This window comes from Chrysemys picta, chromosome 7 (assembly GCF_011386835.1).
Source record: "Chrysemys picta bellii isolate R12L10 chromosome 7, ASM1138683v2, whole genome shotgun sequence".
NCBI classification, from domain to species: domain Eukaryota; kingdom Metazoa; phylum Chordata; order Testudines; family Emydidae; genus Chrysemys; species Chrysemys picta.
This window is the reverse complement of record NC_088797.1, coordinates 24929887-24949117: the sequence shown is the minus strand read 5'-3', so window position 1 is coordinate 24949117 and position 19231 is coordinate 24929887. Positions and strand designations below refer to the sequence as shown.

General features: G+C 40.0%; 2 protein-coding genes across 9 annotated transcripts in view; one reads left to right on the top strand and one right to left on the bottom strand.

Annotated features, from left to right (window-relative positions):
- Window positions 1-942: 942 nt before the first annotated feature.
- Window positions 943-19120, bottom strand: HESX1 (HESX homeobox 1). Of its 2 annotated transcripts, none has more exons than XM_065550985.1 (4): window positions 18965-19120; window positions 3517-3716; window positions 3073-3174; window positions 943-1884 (listed from the first exon to the last, which is right to left on the bottom strand). In XM_065550985.1, the coding sequence occupies exons 1-4, from the start codon at window positions 19113-19115 to the stop codon at window positions 1786-1788; spliced, it is 552 nt and encodes a 183-aa protein (XP_065407057.1). In that variant the 5' UTR covers window positions 19116-19120; the 3' UTR covers window positions 943-1785. The 2 variants fall into 2 exon arrangements, with proteins under 2 accessions (XP_065407057.1, XP_005288600.1); XM_005288543.3 differs by lacking the exon at window positions 18965-19120 and adding an exon at window positions 3946-4439.
- The window catches only part of APPL1 (adaptor protein, phosphotyrosine interacting with PH domain and leucine zipper 1), a 55185-nt gene continuing 49797 nt past the window's right edge, over window positions 13844-19231 (top strand). For 3 of the 7 annotated variants that reach the window (XM_065550980.1, XM_042849791.2, XM_005288347.4), the window contains exon 1: window positions 13872-14011. In XM_065550980.1, the coding sequence (XP_065407052.1) occupies window positions 13958-14011 (54 nt within the window). In that variant the 5' untranslated portion in view covers window positions 13872-13957. Of the gene's footprint in view, window positions 14012-19231 lie in introns of all 7 variants that reach the window. The other 4 variants (XM_065550982.1, XM_065550981.1, XM_008167988.4 and 1 more) reach the window with 2 other exon arrangements.

Here is a 19231-nt window from a genome sequence, read left to right as displayed (position 1 = left end):
CGGGAACGCCCTGCAGCAAGCCCGGCAGGGCAGCCTGCGTCCTTCCCTCCCAGCCGACCTGGAGTGGTGTGGAGCCCTCCCGGCAAGGGGCATGGCGGGAGGGCCGCGTGGCAGCGCCCCGCTGAAGCCCTGGCCGCCCCCCTTCTTTCTTTCCCCCTGCTCCCTCCTTCTCCCCCCACTAGCCGGGGCACATCTGCAGGGCCGTGCCGCAGGTTTTTTTTTTTTTTTGCTTTGCTGTTCTGGCCGCCGCGGTTTGTTTTTTTTTTTTTTTTGCTTAGGGAGGCCAGAAAGCCAGAGCCGGCCCTGCTTCCCACTCAGGCAAGAAAACTTGTAAGCTCAAAAGCTTATCTCTCTGACCAACAGAAGTTGGTCCAATGAAAAATATGACCTCACCCACCTTGTGTCTCTAATATCCTGGAACCAACACACCTATGATACTGCATACAACAATGGAAGACATTGAATTCTGCCATCTGAAATGGAGTTTCCTTGTATACTGTTAGGCCCCAATTCAGGAAAACACCTCTATTCAGCAAAGCACTTAAGCATCAGCTGACATCCCATTGAAAGCAATGAGACTTCACCATATACTAACAGTTAAGTATGTTAATACTTTGCTCAACAGGGATGAATGTAGATTTCCTGAATCAGGGCCATGTAATATAAATTAAAGGTTTTACTTTGTAGATGGGACTATGTACATTGACTTTGGGTTAATTCAAAATCAAATGTCAGGATGCTTGGTTTCCATATATCAGCTGATAAAAATCTTTACCACTATAAACTTCATCCAGTATTATTGGATACGAGAATGAATAAACAAGGAAACAATATATCTAATCTCAAATGGGTTTGATCCTGTGAATTTTCTCATGAGTTACCGGGGGCACTCAGTACTTCACAGGACTGGATCATTAATACTGATAAAACCATTTGGATGGGACATAGTTAAGCTGGTAATATTAACTAGGCAAATATTAGCTAAATTCACATTAATTAAAACATGAGAAAATATGACGTCCATAAGAATGACATTTTAAACTGGTTTTCAGTTTAATTGGTTTAGCTAAAATAAATTATACAAATGCCACACATTGTTACTGTTCTCTAGGTTTTTCCATTTATAAATAGCTAGCATGTCTCATAAAAACAAGTATATTGTATCATTTTTTAAAATTTCAACTCTATACTGCAAACATTGAAAAGCTATTTCATTCCAGTAAAATACCGAAGCTAAATTTGCTGTAACAGCAGTAGCATTTTTGCATAATTGTGTACTTTAAATGATTTTTTACTTCTACCTTTAAAAATATTTGAAGCTTTGTTAAACAAACAAAACAAAACAAAAAAATTGGTCACTTTTTTCATGTATTCCTGATGAATTTTCTGAAATCAGTAACCACACAGGACCAAATCAACTAGTATAAATTGGTGTAGCTCCATTGTCTTCAAGTAAATTATTCAGATTTACATCAGCTCAGGATCTAGTGTATTAACGTTTGTTATCTGCAAAAATATCTTACATGTTTTGGAAAATATTTATTAAAATATATGGAAAACTTTTTATTTTATTTTTTTACAAAAAGTGCAATTATAATATGAGGCATGTCATAATGAAGTATTTACAGTTTATTCTAATGAAAATCATGATAATCTTTCAAAACTAGATGCAAATATCAAAGTACAAATATTACATTATCATTGCTTAATAATGCAAATTATGAAGTTCCAATAATTCTTCATGTTCTATTGTGGTAGAAGAATGGTGAACTAGCTGGCTTCTTCCTATTCCAGCAGGTTGGAGGTTAAAGTGTTTTTCACCATTATAAACTGAGATTCTCTGTGGGATCTTTTCAGCTTTGCACGGCGATTCTGGAACCAGATCTACAATTGAAATAAAATGCACATTTCTTAGAATGGGTAATTTTTCCTTTTAAAAGCAACACTGTATGCAGGCCAGGTTTGAAGTTAATAAAGAATATCAGTACAACCATACAGTGAAATAATTTGTGAAATTTTGATAATTTGGAATCTGAAGCAGCTTGGAAGTTTCAAAGCTACAGATGAAGGTAGACGGTGAGCTGTAATAATTTTAATAAATAATGATGTAAGGCAGAGAAAATTATAGACAAAGGACTCATCGCATTTCCTAGCTGAACTGGAAGATAAGGACCTACTTTGTTTCCCACTGAAGTTAACGGCAAAACTTTCATCAACTTCAATGAAACACGTCTGGACCCTCAGGGCTTGATCCAGGAAGATTCTGAGCATTCTGAACTCCCAGAGGAATCAGTGGAAGTTCAGGATACTCAATAACTCCCAGAAGTGCTTAAACCCTTGCAGTATAAGTTAGTAGGGCCTGATCCAACTTTTATGACAAACCCTCCAACTGACTTCAATGGAAGTTGATCAAACCCTTAGTGAACATTAAGGGTCTGATCCAAAGTCCAAAGACGTCAGTGGGAGGTTTTCTATTGACTTTGATGGGCTCTGGATCAGACCTTAAAATCCCTATGCACACCGAGCTTTGAACCAAATGAGACAGAGTCTCAAATGTGACTTTAAAACAGTTTTGTCCTGTCTAAATTGGCTAGCCAAACCCTGCTTGAAATGTATTTATCCATTTGCTTAACTGTATTTATTTAGTTTTCAAACATGGTTCCAAACCCATTGTAGGAAAGGTTTTCAAACCTGGGATCGGAGAATGAAATCCTGGCCCCACTGAAGTCAGTGACAAAATTCCCATTTACTTCAATGGGACCTGGATTTCAATCTGAGTGTTCAGTAGGGGGAAAGCTTTGTGATGGTCAAGGAGGATGACACTGAAGTATTACAGCGATGAATGTCATATCGGTGCCAGAGAGAAGGGGAGACTGAGAGGGAGTAGAAATTTCACTGGTTTCCCCACTACAAATTACTGCCAATATAGTACCTATCTAATAATACACTAATGACTAAGGATCATTAAGAATAAATGCAATTTTCACATGGTTATCCCATCCACCTACTTACATCATAGCTGAGGAGACATCATGTGATCGCAGAATATAATATATTTTTAAATTAAGTTACCTGGATCCTGTCTTCATCTAAATCTAGTTTGTGAGCTAGTTCTTCTCTAACATCAATGCCAGGATAGGAGTTCACTCTAAAAACATTTTCCAGCATTTCAATCTGAGGAGAATAAGCAAACAATCCATTAAACAATTTAAAATTTTACATTGTAGGACACAGAGAAAGTCTGTCAGTTCAAGTAAAAGCCTTTCCCAACAATTTTTTGGGCCAGACTCCAATCTCATTTATACCAGCGTAAATCAAATGAAATTAGTGAAATTACCCTAGATTAACACCAGTCCTTAACTGCATATGTACATCTCTGCCTCTTTATCCAATAGATCTACAATATTTTATCAGCTACTCATTACATGCTTCCTATTGTTGAATGCATTTTACTCAACAAATGAATATAGCAAAACATATCTATTTATAAATAAAGTAATGTAACTGAATCCCCACCTGGTTTCTAGTGAAAGCAGTTCTTGGTCTCCTACCCCTGTACCAGCTCAGTTCCCTTTTGTAAGATAGCCTTTCAGTGGCTGAAAAATATTTTTCACATTTCAAAACTCTTTCCTCCAGCATCGGGTAACTGTTAACATGAAATAATGGCCCTTCACAGGAAATGACAGGGGTCTGCAGACACTGACTAGTGTCTTCTCCTAAAAACATAAAAATATAGAATTTAAATTAATAAATCTGTATTTGCCAATTTTTGAATGAGACTGTTATATTAAAATGCAAGCCTGTAACAAAATAAGTGATAATCTAATGTTTTAAGTATACATCTAATCATACTGAGGTGCTTATTGAAACATATCCTTGATAATACATAAAACTTAACATAGGGTAAAAAGTTAAGACAATAGACAACTGAAGCTGATGACATACCTAAATTGTTGCATGTATCCATCCACGGTCTGTGAGGTATCGCAGCTGGAATGCCATCTTTTTTCTGTTCTAATCCCAAAATGCTTTCAATGGAAAATGAGCAATGTGTGGTTTTAGTTTCCACAAAACTGGATACTTTCTGAAGATTTTGAGACACTGCTGTATCAGAAGCACATAATGATGTACTTGCCATTCTTTCACCTTCAGTCTATGCACAACATGAATTGTACTTGCATTTTCTTGCAGGTCCTCCTTTTAGCTGTGTTGGCAAGGGGGTTGGATTTGCAACGTCATTAATTAAAATCTTTTATTAGAAAGTTTTAGCATGTCAATGAAGACTCTCCCACCAAGAGGCACGAGGAGTTAATTGTTTATTTGTTTGCAAGTAATTAGCAACTAATGGCGACACTAGGGGGGCCACCAAGAGGGACAAAAAGTGTTATCTCTCCTAACCAGAACATCGACTTAACTTTCTCAAAAGAAGCTATGCACAAATATAGTACTTCTCTTTTATTTGAAATCGTTAATGTATAAAATCAGTTTTTAAAAAAACTTTATAGTCTAATGGACTCCACTTACCTAAACATAGCAGCATGATAGGAAACCAGTCAAGTAATAAGTAATCTCATTTAAGTGAATTTTCTTCCAAGGAAATTTTAAAAATAATCTCTTAATGCTATTAGGGTAATCCTGATGAAAATGCCTCTGTTTTTTCATATGCATATGTAATGGTGAACGTGGTCAATAAAACAACAATAGTGTTTGGCACAAGGCACACTGCAGTGGGTTGGCAATGTTGTCAAAGCTCAGTGTAATTGCCTTCCAAGTGCCTGGATTAGTTAACAGGAACAGTTGCACCAAGTATTTAAATAAATAATTAATGCATTCACTTGCTTCATTTTCCTATTAAAATAATTTTGGTGCAGTTTTCTCAAAAGATAGCAATGTGAAAATCTCAAAACATTCTTTAAAACATTTGTAATAAACATTTTAAAAGTAATGGAATCACTGTATTTTAATTTTTTGATTAAAGTCAGAGCACTTTTTTCTACCAGCCTTTCATTGTAATCTCTTGTTTATTTGTTTTAAACCAATGGGTGTTTACATCAGTCATCAGTGTTAATATTTAAAATAACCAAAAATAGAGAATTGGAGATGAGTTCAAGCATTTTTACAAAATTCACAGTTGTTTGAATCCAGAGTTGTGGTTTGGCCCATTATAAAGAAGGTGACATATATAAAATTCATATCTGGATTCAGGTTCAAGTCTCAAACACCATCAAAGCTCGGGGTATTTGGATCCAGGTTTTGGTTCTGGAACATCTCTCTACACATTTCCCTGATTTTTCTTATTCTAAAACTTTATTTGAAAAAAGCTGCAAAAATTAAATAGAATTTTAAATGTAAGTGTAGGAGGATTCAGAGTTTGCAACCTTTAAATCAAGTTCTGACCTCTGATGCACACAGGTAGATCACCAACTGGAGCAGTGTGCATTCACGGGAAGAATCAGGACCTCTTGTTGGCATTTATCCCTGCTCTGTCACCTTCCTGTATAAACATATAGTTGGATATAAATCTATTTCCACAATTTTGATCAAATAAATACCTACCATATGGAAACATGCAACTGTTATTCTGCTACAGTTAAGGAGACCATGAAATTCTGGGAAATTAAAGATCTATATGATATACCCATCATTTCAAGCAGATCTGAAAAGATCATTCATGAACTATATATATTCATCCTGTTGCTCTTGGCCATGTCATTACTGTAAGACAGCAGCTATTGAAGCATGGTGCCCCCCTAACACCATGATAAGGTACTGCTTCAGTACTAACTTAAGGTATTGAGTTTCAATTTACTGAATCACGATTTCCAACACCGTTGACCACATTATCTATTAAATAAAGGTCTTACCTATCCAAGGACTGACCCAGCCAGACCCTGCTAACCTTGAGAGATAGGAGCTGATGAGACAGCACAAGGAAGCATACACAAAGTATCTTTATCGATTCACAAAAGCATGTGCTGAAGGTTTCATAAAAACTAAAATAAAGATGCAAGACAGTGTACCTATTACACTAGATTATGAAGAACATAAATCTTTGAAGAATAAATTTAATCAGGATGGAATTTAATTTATACCATGATATATGCCCTTGTGACCACACAGCTCAATTTTGAGCACTTTATGTTGGATTTAAGTTAGTCATAGTCCTTGTATTGGCCCTCTACACGGGGTGAATTTTATCCTTGCTGAATAAAATGGCTTGAGTATCCAGAGAGCTGTGAAACAGTAATGCTACATAGAGAACATTTTTCATAATTTTGTAAGTATAGTTCAATTATACTCACAGGATTAGCATAATCAAAGAGTTTACCCAGTATTGCCAATCTGAGAGTTCAAAAATCATTTCAGGTCTCAAAAGACCATGAGAATGATTTAAAAATTATGCAGTTTTTAAAATAAGTAAATTTTGGGTTCTTTTAATTTGCCTTCTGGTTTGTGACCTCTAGAGTTCGTGTTTTCAAGCTTTTCTCCATAATCATAAGGGCTAGAAGCTTGCTTTTTACAAAAATGAAAGCTGAGATTTTCATGTAATCTCATGACTGGGAACTGGACCATTAGGAAAATCACCAAATATGAGATTTGTGATAAAAATCTCAGGAGTTCACAACACTGCCTACTACTGCAGAAGGCACTGGTATTCTTTTTAAAATATAACATAAAAAATATAATGGGAGGCTCAGTATATCAATCTGACCAAAAATCATATACTGCTGCACGAGTGGAGAATTATGGGTCAGATTTTTTTCAAGTGTAGAAAACCATTAATGACTATAATACAAATAACGGCTGGCCTTCAAACATAGCCCATTACTTATTCCTATGGCAAGTTAAAAAAAATATGGACAAGGAACTATAAGGAAAGTAAATATCTCATTTACAATGATGGCTTGATGGGATCATCTTAGAAACATGAATTGTAAGAAGTCCAAAATATGGTAACTCGCTTTATAAAAATAAATTATGTAATGAAATCTTATTTCTCTTTAAAGGGCTACTAAAAAACTTTCTAGAAAGATAAGTGTCAGTAGGGATAATAGGAGCATTTAATTATATGCTCCTTACCTCCTCAAAAGCAACTGCTAAAAGGTCTACATAGTTTACTCCTGAGCGAATTCTGCACCAAAAAATTAAAAATTCTGTGCATAATATTTTAAAATTCTGCATATTTTATTTGTCAAAGTAAACACAAAATAATCACACCATTTTCAATTATTTGCTGACAAGTATTTTGAAATAAATTGCCAAAATAATTGAAAATGGTGTGATTATATGATTATTGTGTTACTGTATTATTTTGACAAATATAATATGCAGAACTTTGCAGAATTTTAATTTTTATAATTGTTTGGTGCAGAATTCCCTCAAGAGTACCAAGGTTCTGTGTGGCACAGGCTGGGTGCAGGCAGCTCAGTGGGGGGTTCTGGGTGCAGGTGGACTGGGACTCTGCAAGAGAGTCCATGTGAAGGTGGTTAGGGCTCAGGCGGGGCGGGGGAGGGAGCCTGGGGGAGAGGGGCTTGATGGGGTAGGGGGTCAGGGTGTGGCTGGTTGGGGCTCAGTGGGGTGGGGTGTCCAGGTGGGGGGGGTCTCCCAATGCAGGGGGTTCAGGTCAGAGTGTGGGTTCGGGGGTCTCCTGATGCGGAGGTGGGCTTGGGGGGAGGGGTCATTGTACTGGGAGCCGCTACCTGTCAGCCCAACCCTGTAAATCTGAATCCCCCCACACCCGAACCCCACCCCACTGAGCTTCACCACACCCCACCCTCCGCACCTAACCCCCTCCCACCCTGCAGTGCAGAGCTTCCTACAACCAGAGGAAGTTTCTGGGGGTTGAATGCCCTCAACTCACAGTTGGATGTACTCAGCAACTTGCAGGACTGGGTCCATAATACCCTTATCAGGTAAGCAAGCAGATGTGGTAGCTCCCAGGAGTACTTTCACAAAGGAGGCCAGCATTCTGCCATTGAGTCTTAGGGCATGTCTACACTACAAAATTAGGTTGATTTTATAGAAGTCGATCTTTAGTAAGTGATTTTATACAGTTGATCGTGCATGTCCTCACTAAGCACATTAGGTCAGCGGAGTGCGTCCTCAATACCGTGGCTAGCATCGACTCACGGAGTGGTTCACTATGGGTAGCTATCCCACAGTCCCCACTGCCCATTGGAATTCTGGGTTAAGCTCCCAATGCCTGATGGGGCAAACACATTGTCGTGGGTGATTTTGGGTACATGTCGTCAGTCTCCCCTCCCTCCCTCTTTGAAAGCAACAGCAAACAATCATTTCGTGCCTTTTTTCCTGGGTTATCCGTGCAGACGCCATGGAGCCTGCTCAGCTGCGCACTGCTTTCATGAGCATTGTAAACACCTCGCGCATTATCCTGCAGTATGTGCAGAACCTGGCTAGGAGCCACCAGCACGAGGAAGATTGTGAGGAGGACATGGTCACACACGTTTCTGAAAGCCCAGGATGTGGCAATTGGGATATCATGGCGGCATTGCGGCATGTTGATACAGTGGAACGCCGATTCTGGGCCCGGCAAATAAGCACAGACTGGTGGGACTGCATGGTATTGCAGGGATGGGATGATTCCCAGTGGCTATGAAACTTTTGCATGTGTAAGGTCACTTTCATGGAACTTTGTGAGTTGCTTTCCCCCACCCTGAAGCGCAGGAATACCAAGATGAGACTGCCCTGACAGTTGAAAAGTGAGTGGCGATAGCCCTGTGGAAGCTTGCAATGCCTGACTGCTACCGGTCAGTTGGGAATCAATTCACAGTGGGCAAGTGTCCCATGGGGGCTGCTGTGATCCAAGTAGCCAGGGCAATCAATACCCTTTTAAGAAGGGTAGTGGCTCTGGGAAATGTGCAGGTCATAGTGGATGGCTTTGCTGCAATGGGGTTCCCTAACTATGGTGGGGCAATAGACGTAACACATATCCCTATCTTGGCACCAGACCACCTTGCCAAACAGTACATAAACCGCAAGGGATACTTCTCAATGGTGTTGCAAGCACTGGTGGATCACAAGGGCCGTTTCACCAACATCAATGTGGGATGGTCGAGAAAGGTGCATGACGCTCACATCTTTCGGCATTCGGGGCTGTTCAGAAAGCTGCAAGAAGGGATTTTCTTCCCAGATCAGAAAATTACCATTAGGGATGCTGAAATGCCAGTAGTTAGCCTTGGGGACCCAGCCTACCTCTTGCTCCCATGGCTCATGAAGCTGTACACAAGCAGCCTGGACAGCAGTAAGGAGCAGTTCATCTATAGGCTGAGCAAGCTCAGAATGGTGGTAGAATGTGCCTCTGAACATTTAAAGGGGCGTTGGCACAGTTTGTTGAGTAGGTTAGACCTCAGCAAAAGCAATATTCCCATTGTTGTTGCTGCTTGCTGCGTGCAAGGGGGAGATATTTATGGTGGGGTGAGAGATTGAGGCAAATTGCCTGATGGCCAATTTTGAACAGCCACACACCAGGGCAATTAGAAGAGCACACCCAGGCATGCTGCGCATCAGAGAGGCTTTGAAAAACAGTTTAATGACTGGTTTCAGAGTAGCAGCCGTGTTAGTCTGTATCCGCAAAAAGAAGAACAGGAGGACTTGTGGCACTTTAGAGACTAACAAATTTATTAGAGCATAAGCTTTCGTGGACTACAGCCCACTTCTTCGGATGCATATAGAATGGAACATATATTGAGGAGATATATATACACACATACAGAGAGCATAAACAGGTGGGAGTTGTCTTACCACCTCTGAGAGGCCAATTAATTAAGAGAAAAAAAACTTTTGAAGTGATAATCAAGCTAGCCTAGTACAGACAGACAGTTTAATGACTGACCAGGCTACCATGTGATAGTTCTGTGTGTTTGTCCTTGATGCAAACCACCCCCCCCCCCGTGTTGAATGTACTTCCCTGTAATCCAATCCCCCTCCCCCCCTTCGACCACAGCTGGCACAGGAAATAAAGTCCCTATTGTTCTGAATCCATTAATTCTTTATTTATTAAAAAAAAACCTTGAGATCACTGACAACGCTGACTAGTAAAAGGTAGCCCAGGTGTATAGGGTGACTGGACAGCAAATGTGAAAAATCAGGACAGGGGTGGGGGTGGGGGTAATAGGAGCCTATATAAGAAAAAGATCCCAAAATTGGGACGGTCCCTATAAAATCAGGACATCTGGTCACCCTACGGGTGTACAAAGGGTTTGATAACAGGGTGGGGTGGGGGAGGAGGGAAGGACAAGGCCACATTGCTTATTGCAGCCACACTACAAATCAGTTTGAATGACAGCCTTCTGTTGCTTGGACCATCCCCTGGAGTTGAGTGGCAGTGGGCCCGGAGCCTCCCACCCTGCGTTCTTGGGCGTCTGGGTGAGAAGGATATGGAACTTGGCGAGGAGGGCAGGCGGGGGTCTGTACTCTAGTTGCCTTTTCTGCAGCTCGACCAGACGCCACATCATGTCTGTTTGCTCCCCCATTAACCTCAGCAGCTCCTCCTGCGTGTTCCGATCACGCCCTGGGAGGGTATTGGCTCCAGGGTAAGGAAAAGGTCCTGGCTGCTGGGGAGAACAGATTCTCTGGTTGCCTGCTGCGCATCCTCCTCCTCCACAAAATCCTCATCCCTGTTGTGTGAGGCTGCCACCTTGCAGGTGTCCACGGAGAACAGTGGGGTACTGGTAGGGTCCCCCCCCTAGAATGGCATGCAGCTGATCATAGAAGCAGCATGTCTGGGACTCTGACCCGGAGTGACCGTTTGCCTCCTTTATCTTTTGGTAGGCTTGCCTGAGCTCCTTAATTCGTTTGCAATTCTGGACTGCATGGTCACCTGTGTTGATGAGCTCGCCACGCTGAACAAACAGGAAATGAAATTCAAAAATTCCCGGTGCTTTTCCTGTGTACCTGGCTAGTGCATCGGAGTTGAAAGTCCTGTCCAGAGCGGTCACATTGGAGTACTCTGGGATAGCTCCTGGAGGCCAATACCATTGAACTGCACAGCACTGCGTCTACACTATCCCAAATTCGACCTAAGAAGGTCGATTTTAGCGCTATTCCCCTCATCAGGGAGGAGTACAGCAGTCGATTTTAAGAACCCTTTAGGTCAGCAGAATGGGGTTGGTTGTGTAGACGCATTCATTATAAAATCATCCTAACGCGGGTAATTTCGACCTAACCTAGTAATGTAGACCAGGCCTCAGTTGAACTCAGTTGGTGTTTGAAGAACTGAAACTAAAGTAATACTGCCATCTAGGGTTCACAGGTTCCCAGTGTTAGTCTTGTTCAACAAATTACTTTCTAAAGATACATGCATAATATTGCCTTCTAAAAATTGCAAAAATACAAACAACATTACTAGAAGATTAACAAATCTTATTTTTTTATTCAAGGATCCATTTCAAACAGCTAAGTCCCCTTATGTTGCAGGGTATAATAAAAAAAGAACCCATCTTGAAGTCAATTGGCGTTTTACTGCTAACTTCAACAGGAGCAGGACTGAACCCTTTTTTCATGTGCCTGTTGAGATTATTCTGCGTGCCAAATCAAATTTCTACATTTTAATGCCAAGTCTGTTGTGGTTTTGTTGTAGCACACTTCCATCTCTTCAGCACTAATTTAAGATGTATTATTTTCACTTCATGGCACCTAAAAGAAAATAAATGACTGTTGCCATCTAAAGAGGTGCATAGATGAGAGAAGCAACAGAAACTCCACTTCCTAAATCCCACTTGCTACCATCTATGATTTTGCTAAGGAAACATGTCCTCAGTCTTACACATTGTATGAAATATACAAACTGTCGCCAGTAAAAAAATTCCCATGATTTGACAGCTGTACTAAATGGTCACTAGTTGACTGATTTCAAAAAAGGAAAGCCATTCATGACATTCATAGATTGTGAATTAGTGTTTTCATACAATTTTAATCTGGAGAACCAGACATATAAGAAAGTTACTGCAAATCTTAATCCTCACAACATCCTTGTGAGATAGGCAAGATTAGTCATATATTGCAGATAGAGAAAGAGAGAAAATGAGGCTAAGTGACATGCCACATAATGGGTCAGTAGCTGAGAATTAAACCAGTTGAACCTGAGTTACTACTTCTAGTTTCCTTCCCCAACCACTACATGATTTAATGTCTACATCTCATCTAATTCTTTTAGAGTATGGAATCTTATATAAATAATGATAAACAAATTTTTATCACAATGAAAATACTGTACATTAGTTAATCATTTGCTCCACTAACAGACTTATCACACTTTCTAACCTAGCTTTGCACCACACTCACTGGAGTTTATTTAACAATATAAATTCTCCTACCCTTCTTTTCTTGCCTGACAAATGTCTCTTTCTCTTGAGAAGGGGAAGCAGTCCCCTTTCTTTTCTTTTTACCCCCTAATAATAACCACTTTACTCAAACATTACTGGTTTTCCATCAAAAGTTCTTGTGGTCATTTTTTCCCCAACAATGACACCAAATAATTTCTTTTTAAAAAACTATTATTTTACAATTTCAAATGTATTTTATCTCCTTGTTTTTTTCCTGTCATTAACCTTTCAAATGTTTGAATTTATATTTCTTGCTGTATTTCATTTCACACTCATTGTTTCCTGTTTTGAATGGAATTGAAATTAAAATGTTTAGCAATTAGGGTATGAATATCACATACCTCTTAGATATCCATTTTAACATCTACAGGAACCACACAAATACAATACTCAAGGTCAAGATGTTCTGTTCACAAAGCTATAAAAAGGGCCTTTGAAGAATGATGCGAGGGGAGGGGGGAACAGGACAGGCCAATGTGTCCTTCTAGTAAACAACTGCAGTTAGCTACAAGCATGTTTGAAAAAGGTTTTCTAATTCTGTTGTGCTATATGAAGCAGAACAGTGCTTTAAAACCATGTCCAAACAGAGTTAAAAGGAATTCTTACAAACAACTTTGACACTCAAAAGTGTTTGAGGCTAACTTCCATAGCAGGATGCAAATAGGGCTTCTGAACACAATTGTAACATGAAAAGCAACAGAGGGTCCTGTGGCACCTTTGAGACTAACAGAAAGTTACTTCTGTTAGTCTCAACTAACTTCTCAAAGTCTCAAAGGTGCCACAGGACCCTCTGTTGCTTTTTACAGATTCAGACTAACACGGCTACCCCTCTGATAATTGTAACATGTTGGTTCAAACAAACCGTGCTGGGGAGTCACTGTATTGTATTCAACACGTGTTAAACAGAAGATGTAGTGTAGAAGGGGGGTGGGGATAACTAATTCCTCATAGGACGGCTATCACAGTTTAAGAAAGGTTCAAAACCATGTGAAATTCTAAATGCCCGAGCAGAAGAAAAGCACGACCACCATCTGGCATTTTAAGGGGGAAAGTGAAGTCCCAGTGCGCGTCTCTCCCTCCGAAACATCTAACACCTGCTCCTCGCAACTTTTGGACCTGTAAACCCACTCGCGTTGGTTATGGGTGCGATTATATCCTGAGACGGGGACTCGCAGGCACACAGCGCGGGGCGATGACGAGGCCGCTCACTTGCGGGAAGGAGTCGCCCCGGGTAAGGACGGAGCTGGATTGACGAGACCGAGGTAGGAGCCTGCCTACGCCGCCCGAAACTGGGCCTGCTGCCCCCTGTGCTGGGCGGGGAGATCGTAGGCGGACGCAGCAGACTCAGCCACTCTCAACCTGAGAGCGGGCGGGCAGCAGCCGGAGCACCACGGCCGCTCCATACGTCACTCGACGCCCTCGCCCCTAGGCCCGCCCTCACGCGTAATTAGAGTGACGCCTCCGTTGAGCAATGAGAAGGCGGCGGAGGGGGCGGGATTTCCGGGGCGGGGCTGGGTTGTGGCTGTGCTGACGAAGGGCGGGGGGAGGGGTTCAGTGTTGGGTGCACGGGAGGGTTCGTGGGCACGTCGGCCCGTAGAGACCCAGCCATCGCCATGCCCGGGATTGACAAGCTCCCCATTGAGGAGACGTTGGAGGACAGTCCCCAGGTGAGAGGAAAGGGGCCCAGTCGGGTCGGCCCTGGGGTTCTGCGCGGGGACGGGGCTGCCGCAGGTTGGAGCCGGGGCCCGGGGCTCTGCGCCCGGTGGTACCCCCAGGTTGGGCCCGCGGGCTCTGTAGCTCGGGGGGATGATCGGAGGCAGGCTAGGTGGCTGGGTGCGGTGAAGGGGCAGAAACCCGAGACTGTGATGTCCGGGGCGAACTCCCAGGGGCCTGGGGGACACCCCCTGGCATAGGGGACAGGAGCGCCCCGCTTGTATTTCCAGTCTGGCTGGGAGGTCTCTGATGCTGTGAGCCACAGCAGTGTCAAGCCATAAATAGACCCCGAGCTTCCCCCGCAACTTTGCCACTGTGTAAATGTGTGAGCTTGGGGGGCAGGGAGGAAGTCACTCTGTGTGTCAGTTTCCCCCCTCACGTCATCCCTACCTTGCAGGTGTGCTCTGCCTAGTGATTAGTTCGGTCACATTAAAGGCCCTACTCTTACTTGAACAGCACTGCAGCGGTGTGATGCTTAATGCGCGAGTCTCCTGTTCCTAGGAGCTTAATCTTAAAATACAGGCCATTTTATTTTGAAATATTACACCTTCACATTGTCAATTTGAGAAGAGTTTTTGTTAATGTGAATCCTGTGGCTATGTCTTAACCAAAATTTACATTGTAAAAAATTATTTTTTAAAAATTATGACGACTGCTTGGATTCATGAAGTGTTTCTGAGAGCTGTGCCTTGACTAGAAATACATGCTATTGACTTACAGCTTTTTAATTACTCTGATTTCTTCACTCATTTTTTGCTGTTTGGTTCATCAGTTGCTGCTTGATATTAAGAAGGCCAGGATATCCATAAATGCTGCCAGCTGTCACCAGAGTTAAACAGATACTGTTTTGTAATCTCCTTCTTGACATTGAACAATATAACACTAATGTATAATATTTCATGCTAAGTGAACATTGCTCTTATTACACTATCAGCTGGCAAATGTCAGCTTATAGAACAATGTTGACTGACACTGACCATTTGATTTATTAGTGTAACTGAGGATGATTTGTTGTAATTTGACAATGTGTACATATTGCTATTTCTGAGCTTAATTTAGGATTTTTAGCAAGGTGGTGAGTTATGTAGTGCTACTTATATAAAATGGAAATTTTTATTAAAAAGACTAATATTTTAAAATACTTAACTAAAATAAAATGGTTATAGGGACCTTTTAAAATGTGAAGGGAAAAACCATAAAGGGTTTGACTACTCTACATTTTGAAATCATCATACTATATTGCTACATATTAGCAGTATTGATCTAAGAGTAAGTGCAGAAGAAGGGAGTGGGCTAGAAAGCTGAGAAGTTTCCAGAGGAACTTTGACAACTAGATCATCACTTAAGTTTTAAAATATGTTGTTACTCATAGGAGCTGTGGAAGGAAAAATAAACTCCAAGAACAATCCTGTGTTTAATATTCTAAATACTAAAATAACTCTGAACTTACATTTAAAAGTACTTCAAATATTTTTAGAATGGTATGCACGATAGTAATTATTCAAATGAATTATTACAATTTTTACTACTTTATATACTGCTTTCTATTCAAAGATACAAAAATGTTCTACTAATATTTTCCAGAATCTATTAGGATCAATTCACCCACCATTGAAATATAGCTATCTCTGGACTGAAAGGCAACAGTTGTTTAATCAAGTATACGACTACTGAATATTTTAGGATCAAAAGAAAAATACCTTATTCACTTGAAATTGTAGAGGAATTCAGGTAGGCAAAATATAATCCATTTGGGATTTGTCCAGGAAGCCAGGGCTTAAGCCACTGCTCATGTGAAAAGCTCCACATGTTGTTTAATGACCCCAAGTGTTCAAGCTCTGAGGTTTGTCTTCTCTGAAAGACTGACCCTTCAAAAGCTTACTACTTCTGATCCTAAAAAGAACTAACATTGACCTGTTCTTTCACTGTGAAGTCTTTTCTTTCATATCCCAGTGTTTTTTAAACTGATTTTAACAAATGAATCTCTGCTCTCCACACAGACTATTCAGAGCCAGAGATTCTTTACTCAAGATATCAAATGCAAGATAATTTAGCATCCAGAGTAAACCGTTTTTGCCCCCTTCTGTTAAATATACTTTTTCATTAATCTTAAGGAAAGAAAGTTGCTGTTGGAAATACTCGCTGTATGTAAGGATGGCTTGTTAATTTATAGACACCAATTCAAAATACAGTTAATTTGTTTAATCCCTTTACAGTCTTTCAGACATGTTGATTGTCTAGAAAGTCCTTCAGTGGAGGTTTTGTGGCAGGCTTTAGCTAGTCTAGTCTATTTTGAGTTAGATAGAGATCATTACTCACTATTGAGCCTGCACTTTTTACCTGCTAGATTTGCCTACACGCTTTCATAAGGCACAGGTCTTAATTTTTTGATTTTTAAGGGTAAAGTTGTGTCTACTTAAAACAATTAGTTTGGGTAGAAAATGCTGGCTGAAGCAAAACATGTTAGAGATCAAGTAATTTTATTCCTTACATTCTTCCATGCTCTGTCCTGAATCCTACTTCTGACCATCGCTAAGTAAATAAAAACAACTACGGTCTCATTTTACAGTCTGGTTCCATTATTTCAGAAGTAGATAGCAGTTCAAGGCCACAAAGTGGAATAGTTTGTTTTACTGGATCATACTGTAGCATTTGGTATCTCATTCTTCAGAGGGAGAGGGAGTAAGACACAAAGTATAATGATTTCTCAAGCAGAATGTCATGACCACTCCATTTCTTTATGACTAGGTGGATCCTGAAACTTTTCTGGTGTAACATAGGTCATGGTATTGAAGAGGTTGAGAACTACTGACCTAGACAGTTGTGCAGTGCTGGAGTTAGGCAGGGAAATTCCTTCCTGAGCCATATGTGAGCGCAGTTTACAATCTGAAGCATAAGATTTGTTTGCCCTAACTTTAGCTTGTAGTACTGCAAATTCTATTAAGTCTTAAAGCTATCAGTGTTTTTTAATGAGGAAAAAGCTACCTTTTGCCTCTGGAATGTCAAACTTTAAACACTTGGTGTTCTTTAGACTATCTTAAAAGGAAGATAGAGATAAGATTATCAAAAAGCACAATCAATTCTTTATGCAGTTTAGCAAACTGTGCTACATGTAATATTTAAAGTTCAATTAGTCATATTCATTAGTTCATTACTGCAAGATCCTGCACAAATTGAAGAACTGTCTTTGAAACCTGTTGTGCTATAGGATAGCCAAAAACTGTGGTGATAGACTACAAAAGGACTTCTACATTAGCAGTAGTATTTTAAGACATGTACAATGATACTTAAAAAAAAAAAAAAGCTAGCATCCTGTAAATCACTCTCACTAGACACAGTGGGTTTTTTTTGACACCAGATAAGGTTGATTACTGCTTACTGTATTCCGGTAGCTTCTGCAATGTGGTAAGCACATTCTACATATACAGGAAGACAGGGTTTCTGTCCCAAAGAGCATACAAAACCAATTAGATTTTTTTCTGGAAGCTTGAGTTTAAGCCAAGCTCCATACCCAAAGTAACTGAGCTTCAGCTTTTTAGACTTCTAAGCAACAGGCCTATGTTTTATCATACTCTGTTGCTGAGTGGATTTGTTCAGGGTAATAAACACAGCACAAATAGAAATCCAATTAATGAATGTAATAATGTTTAACTTTAAATAAACATACTTCAGTGCAACTTAGTTGCTACATATATTTTCACTTTCTTGAATATTTGAACTCTGCACCACAGAGTTTGATTGCAATAACAGTCTTCATGTTAATAGGAAATACCACTAAATTTAGGTAGATTATTTTATTTCAAAATGGTAAATTCTGCCTCTTCTTCCCCCCCCCCCCCCCTTCTCTTTCCTTTTGAAACTGTCAGCTACTGCTGCTGTTAATCTGTTTTGAGGGTATTGAGTCTGCCATTCTGCACTTAGGGTTCTATCTTATGTTTTCCCCTCTGTCTCCATTAGAAAACATTAAAAGTTTCATAAGTATAAGGCTGTCAAGATACAGCAGGTTAACTTCATAATTTCAGATTTTGCACATCCTCTCCTTATTCTAGAATTTAGAAACAAGATGAATTATGAAAAAAGTTGCACGCTATGAATGATGCTCTTCTAATCAGGCTTGTAGTTGTACTATGCAGACAACCAAGTGGATGTTTCAGGTTAAATAAAAGAATGATGTGGAAGCTTTTTCCTTATTACTTACTCATTTGGGGTATGTTTTTATTAAAGGATTTGGGTATCTGACTTAGCATTTGTGGAACAAAAATACATACTGTACTTTCTTTGCACATCTCCATAATACATTTTAGGATAATATATTCCACTGTAGAATTAGAGAGTACACGCTTCTGTATTATAAACTAGATTATATTAAAGTAGTTACACCATTTCTGGAGTGTAGGTTTTTGGATTATGTAATAGAAATATAAGTAGTTCACTGCTAGGTTCAAGAATGTTTGTGTAAATAGGGCATTTTACTTATCTTCTCAAGTGTCACTGAATTGTCTTGTTAGCAAAAGTCTGATAATGAGAAACATGGAAAAAAACCTCTGCTTTGCAAGAAAGCATTGTTGCTGAGGTTTGTTTGTTAGCCCTCAATTTAAGCGAGCTTCACAAATGTTTCCTGTCTGCTAAGGAGATATTCCAGAAAGTATTCTGTGTATAAAGATTATTCAGCTGTGTAGTTGCCCTTTAAGATGCAACAAAATTATACTCCAAAACTTAAACTTTCATCAGTAATTAAGTAGATTGCTGAAATTCAGTTGGATTTTAGCTGAAGACTATCTGCAAGCTATAGTAACTTTGTGCAGCCACTGCTGGTAAAATCAAGGGGTGGCTAGAATGTGTAAGGCATTGCTTGTGTATTGCAATGTCTAGGCATTTGAAAGCACCTTATTGTAAAGTCGTCTTACCTCTGTGAAGAAGGTCTGATACAGCCCCAGATGGAGTCACAACAAACTGAGTTATTTGTTCTTCCCCCATGTGGGATTTTGGCCTATTGGAATAAATAGGCCTGAAGCTAGTGGACATACCACTATCTGCCTTTTGCTGGAGGAAATTCATTGCCACTCCAGTGCAAACAAGTTACCAGCTGTTTCATTCTCTTGTAATTTAAGCATTTGCTATAGGTGTATCTTTCAGCTGTTTATGATAAGCCTGTTTATTTTGATTATGGTTAC

What these genes read in the sequence shown, in the direction of transcription:
- HESX1 (XM_005288543.3), bottom strand. Translation starts at nt 4,138, where the DNA reads ATGGCAAGTACATCATTATGTGCTTCTGATACAGCAGTGTCTCAAAAT. An exon ending in CTGCTTTCACTAGAAACCAG is followed by an intron (nt 3,175 to 3,516) that starts GTGGGGATTCAG and finishes TATTCTCCTCAG; the next exon opens with ATTGAAATGCTGGAAAATGT. An exon ending in TAGATGAAGACAGGATCCAG is followed by an intron (nt 1,885 to 3,072) that starts GTAACTTAATTT and finishes TTTCAATTGTAG; the next exon opens with ATCTGGTTCCAGAATCGCCG.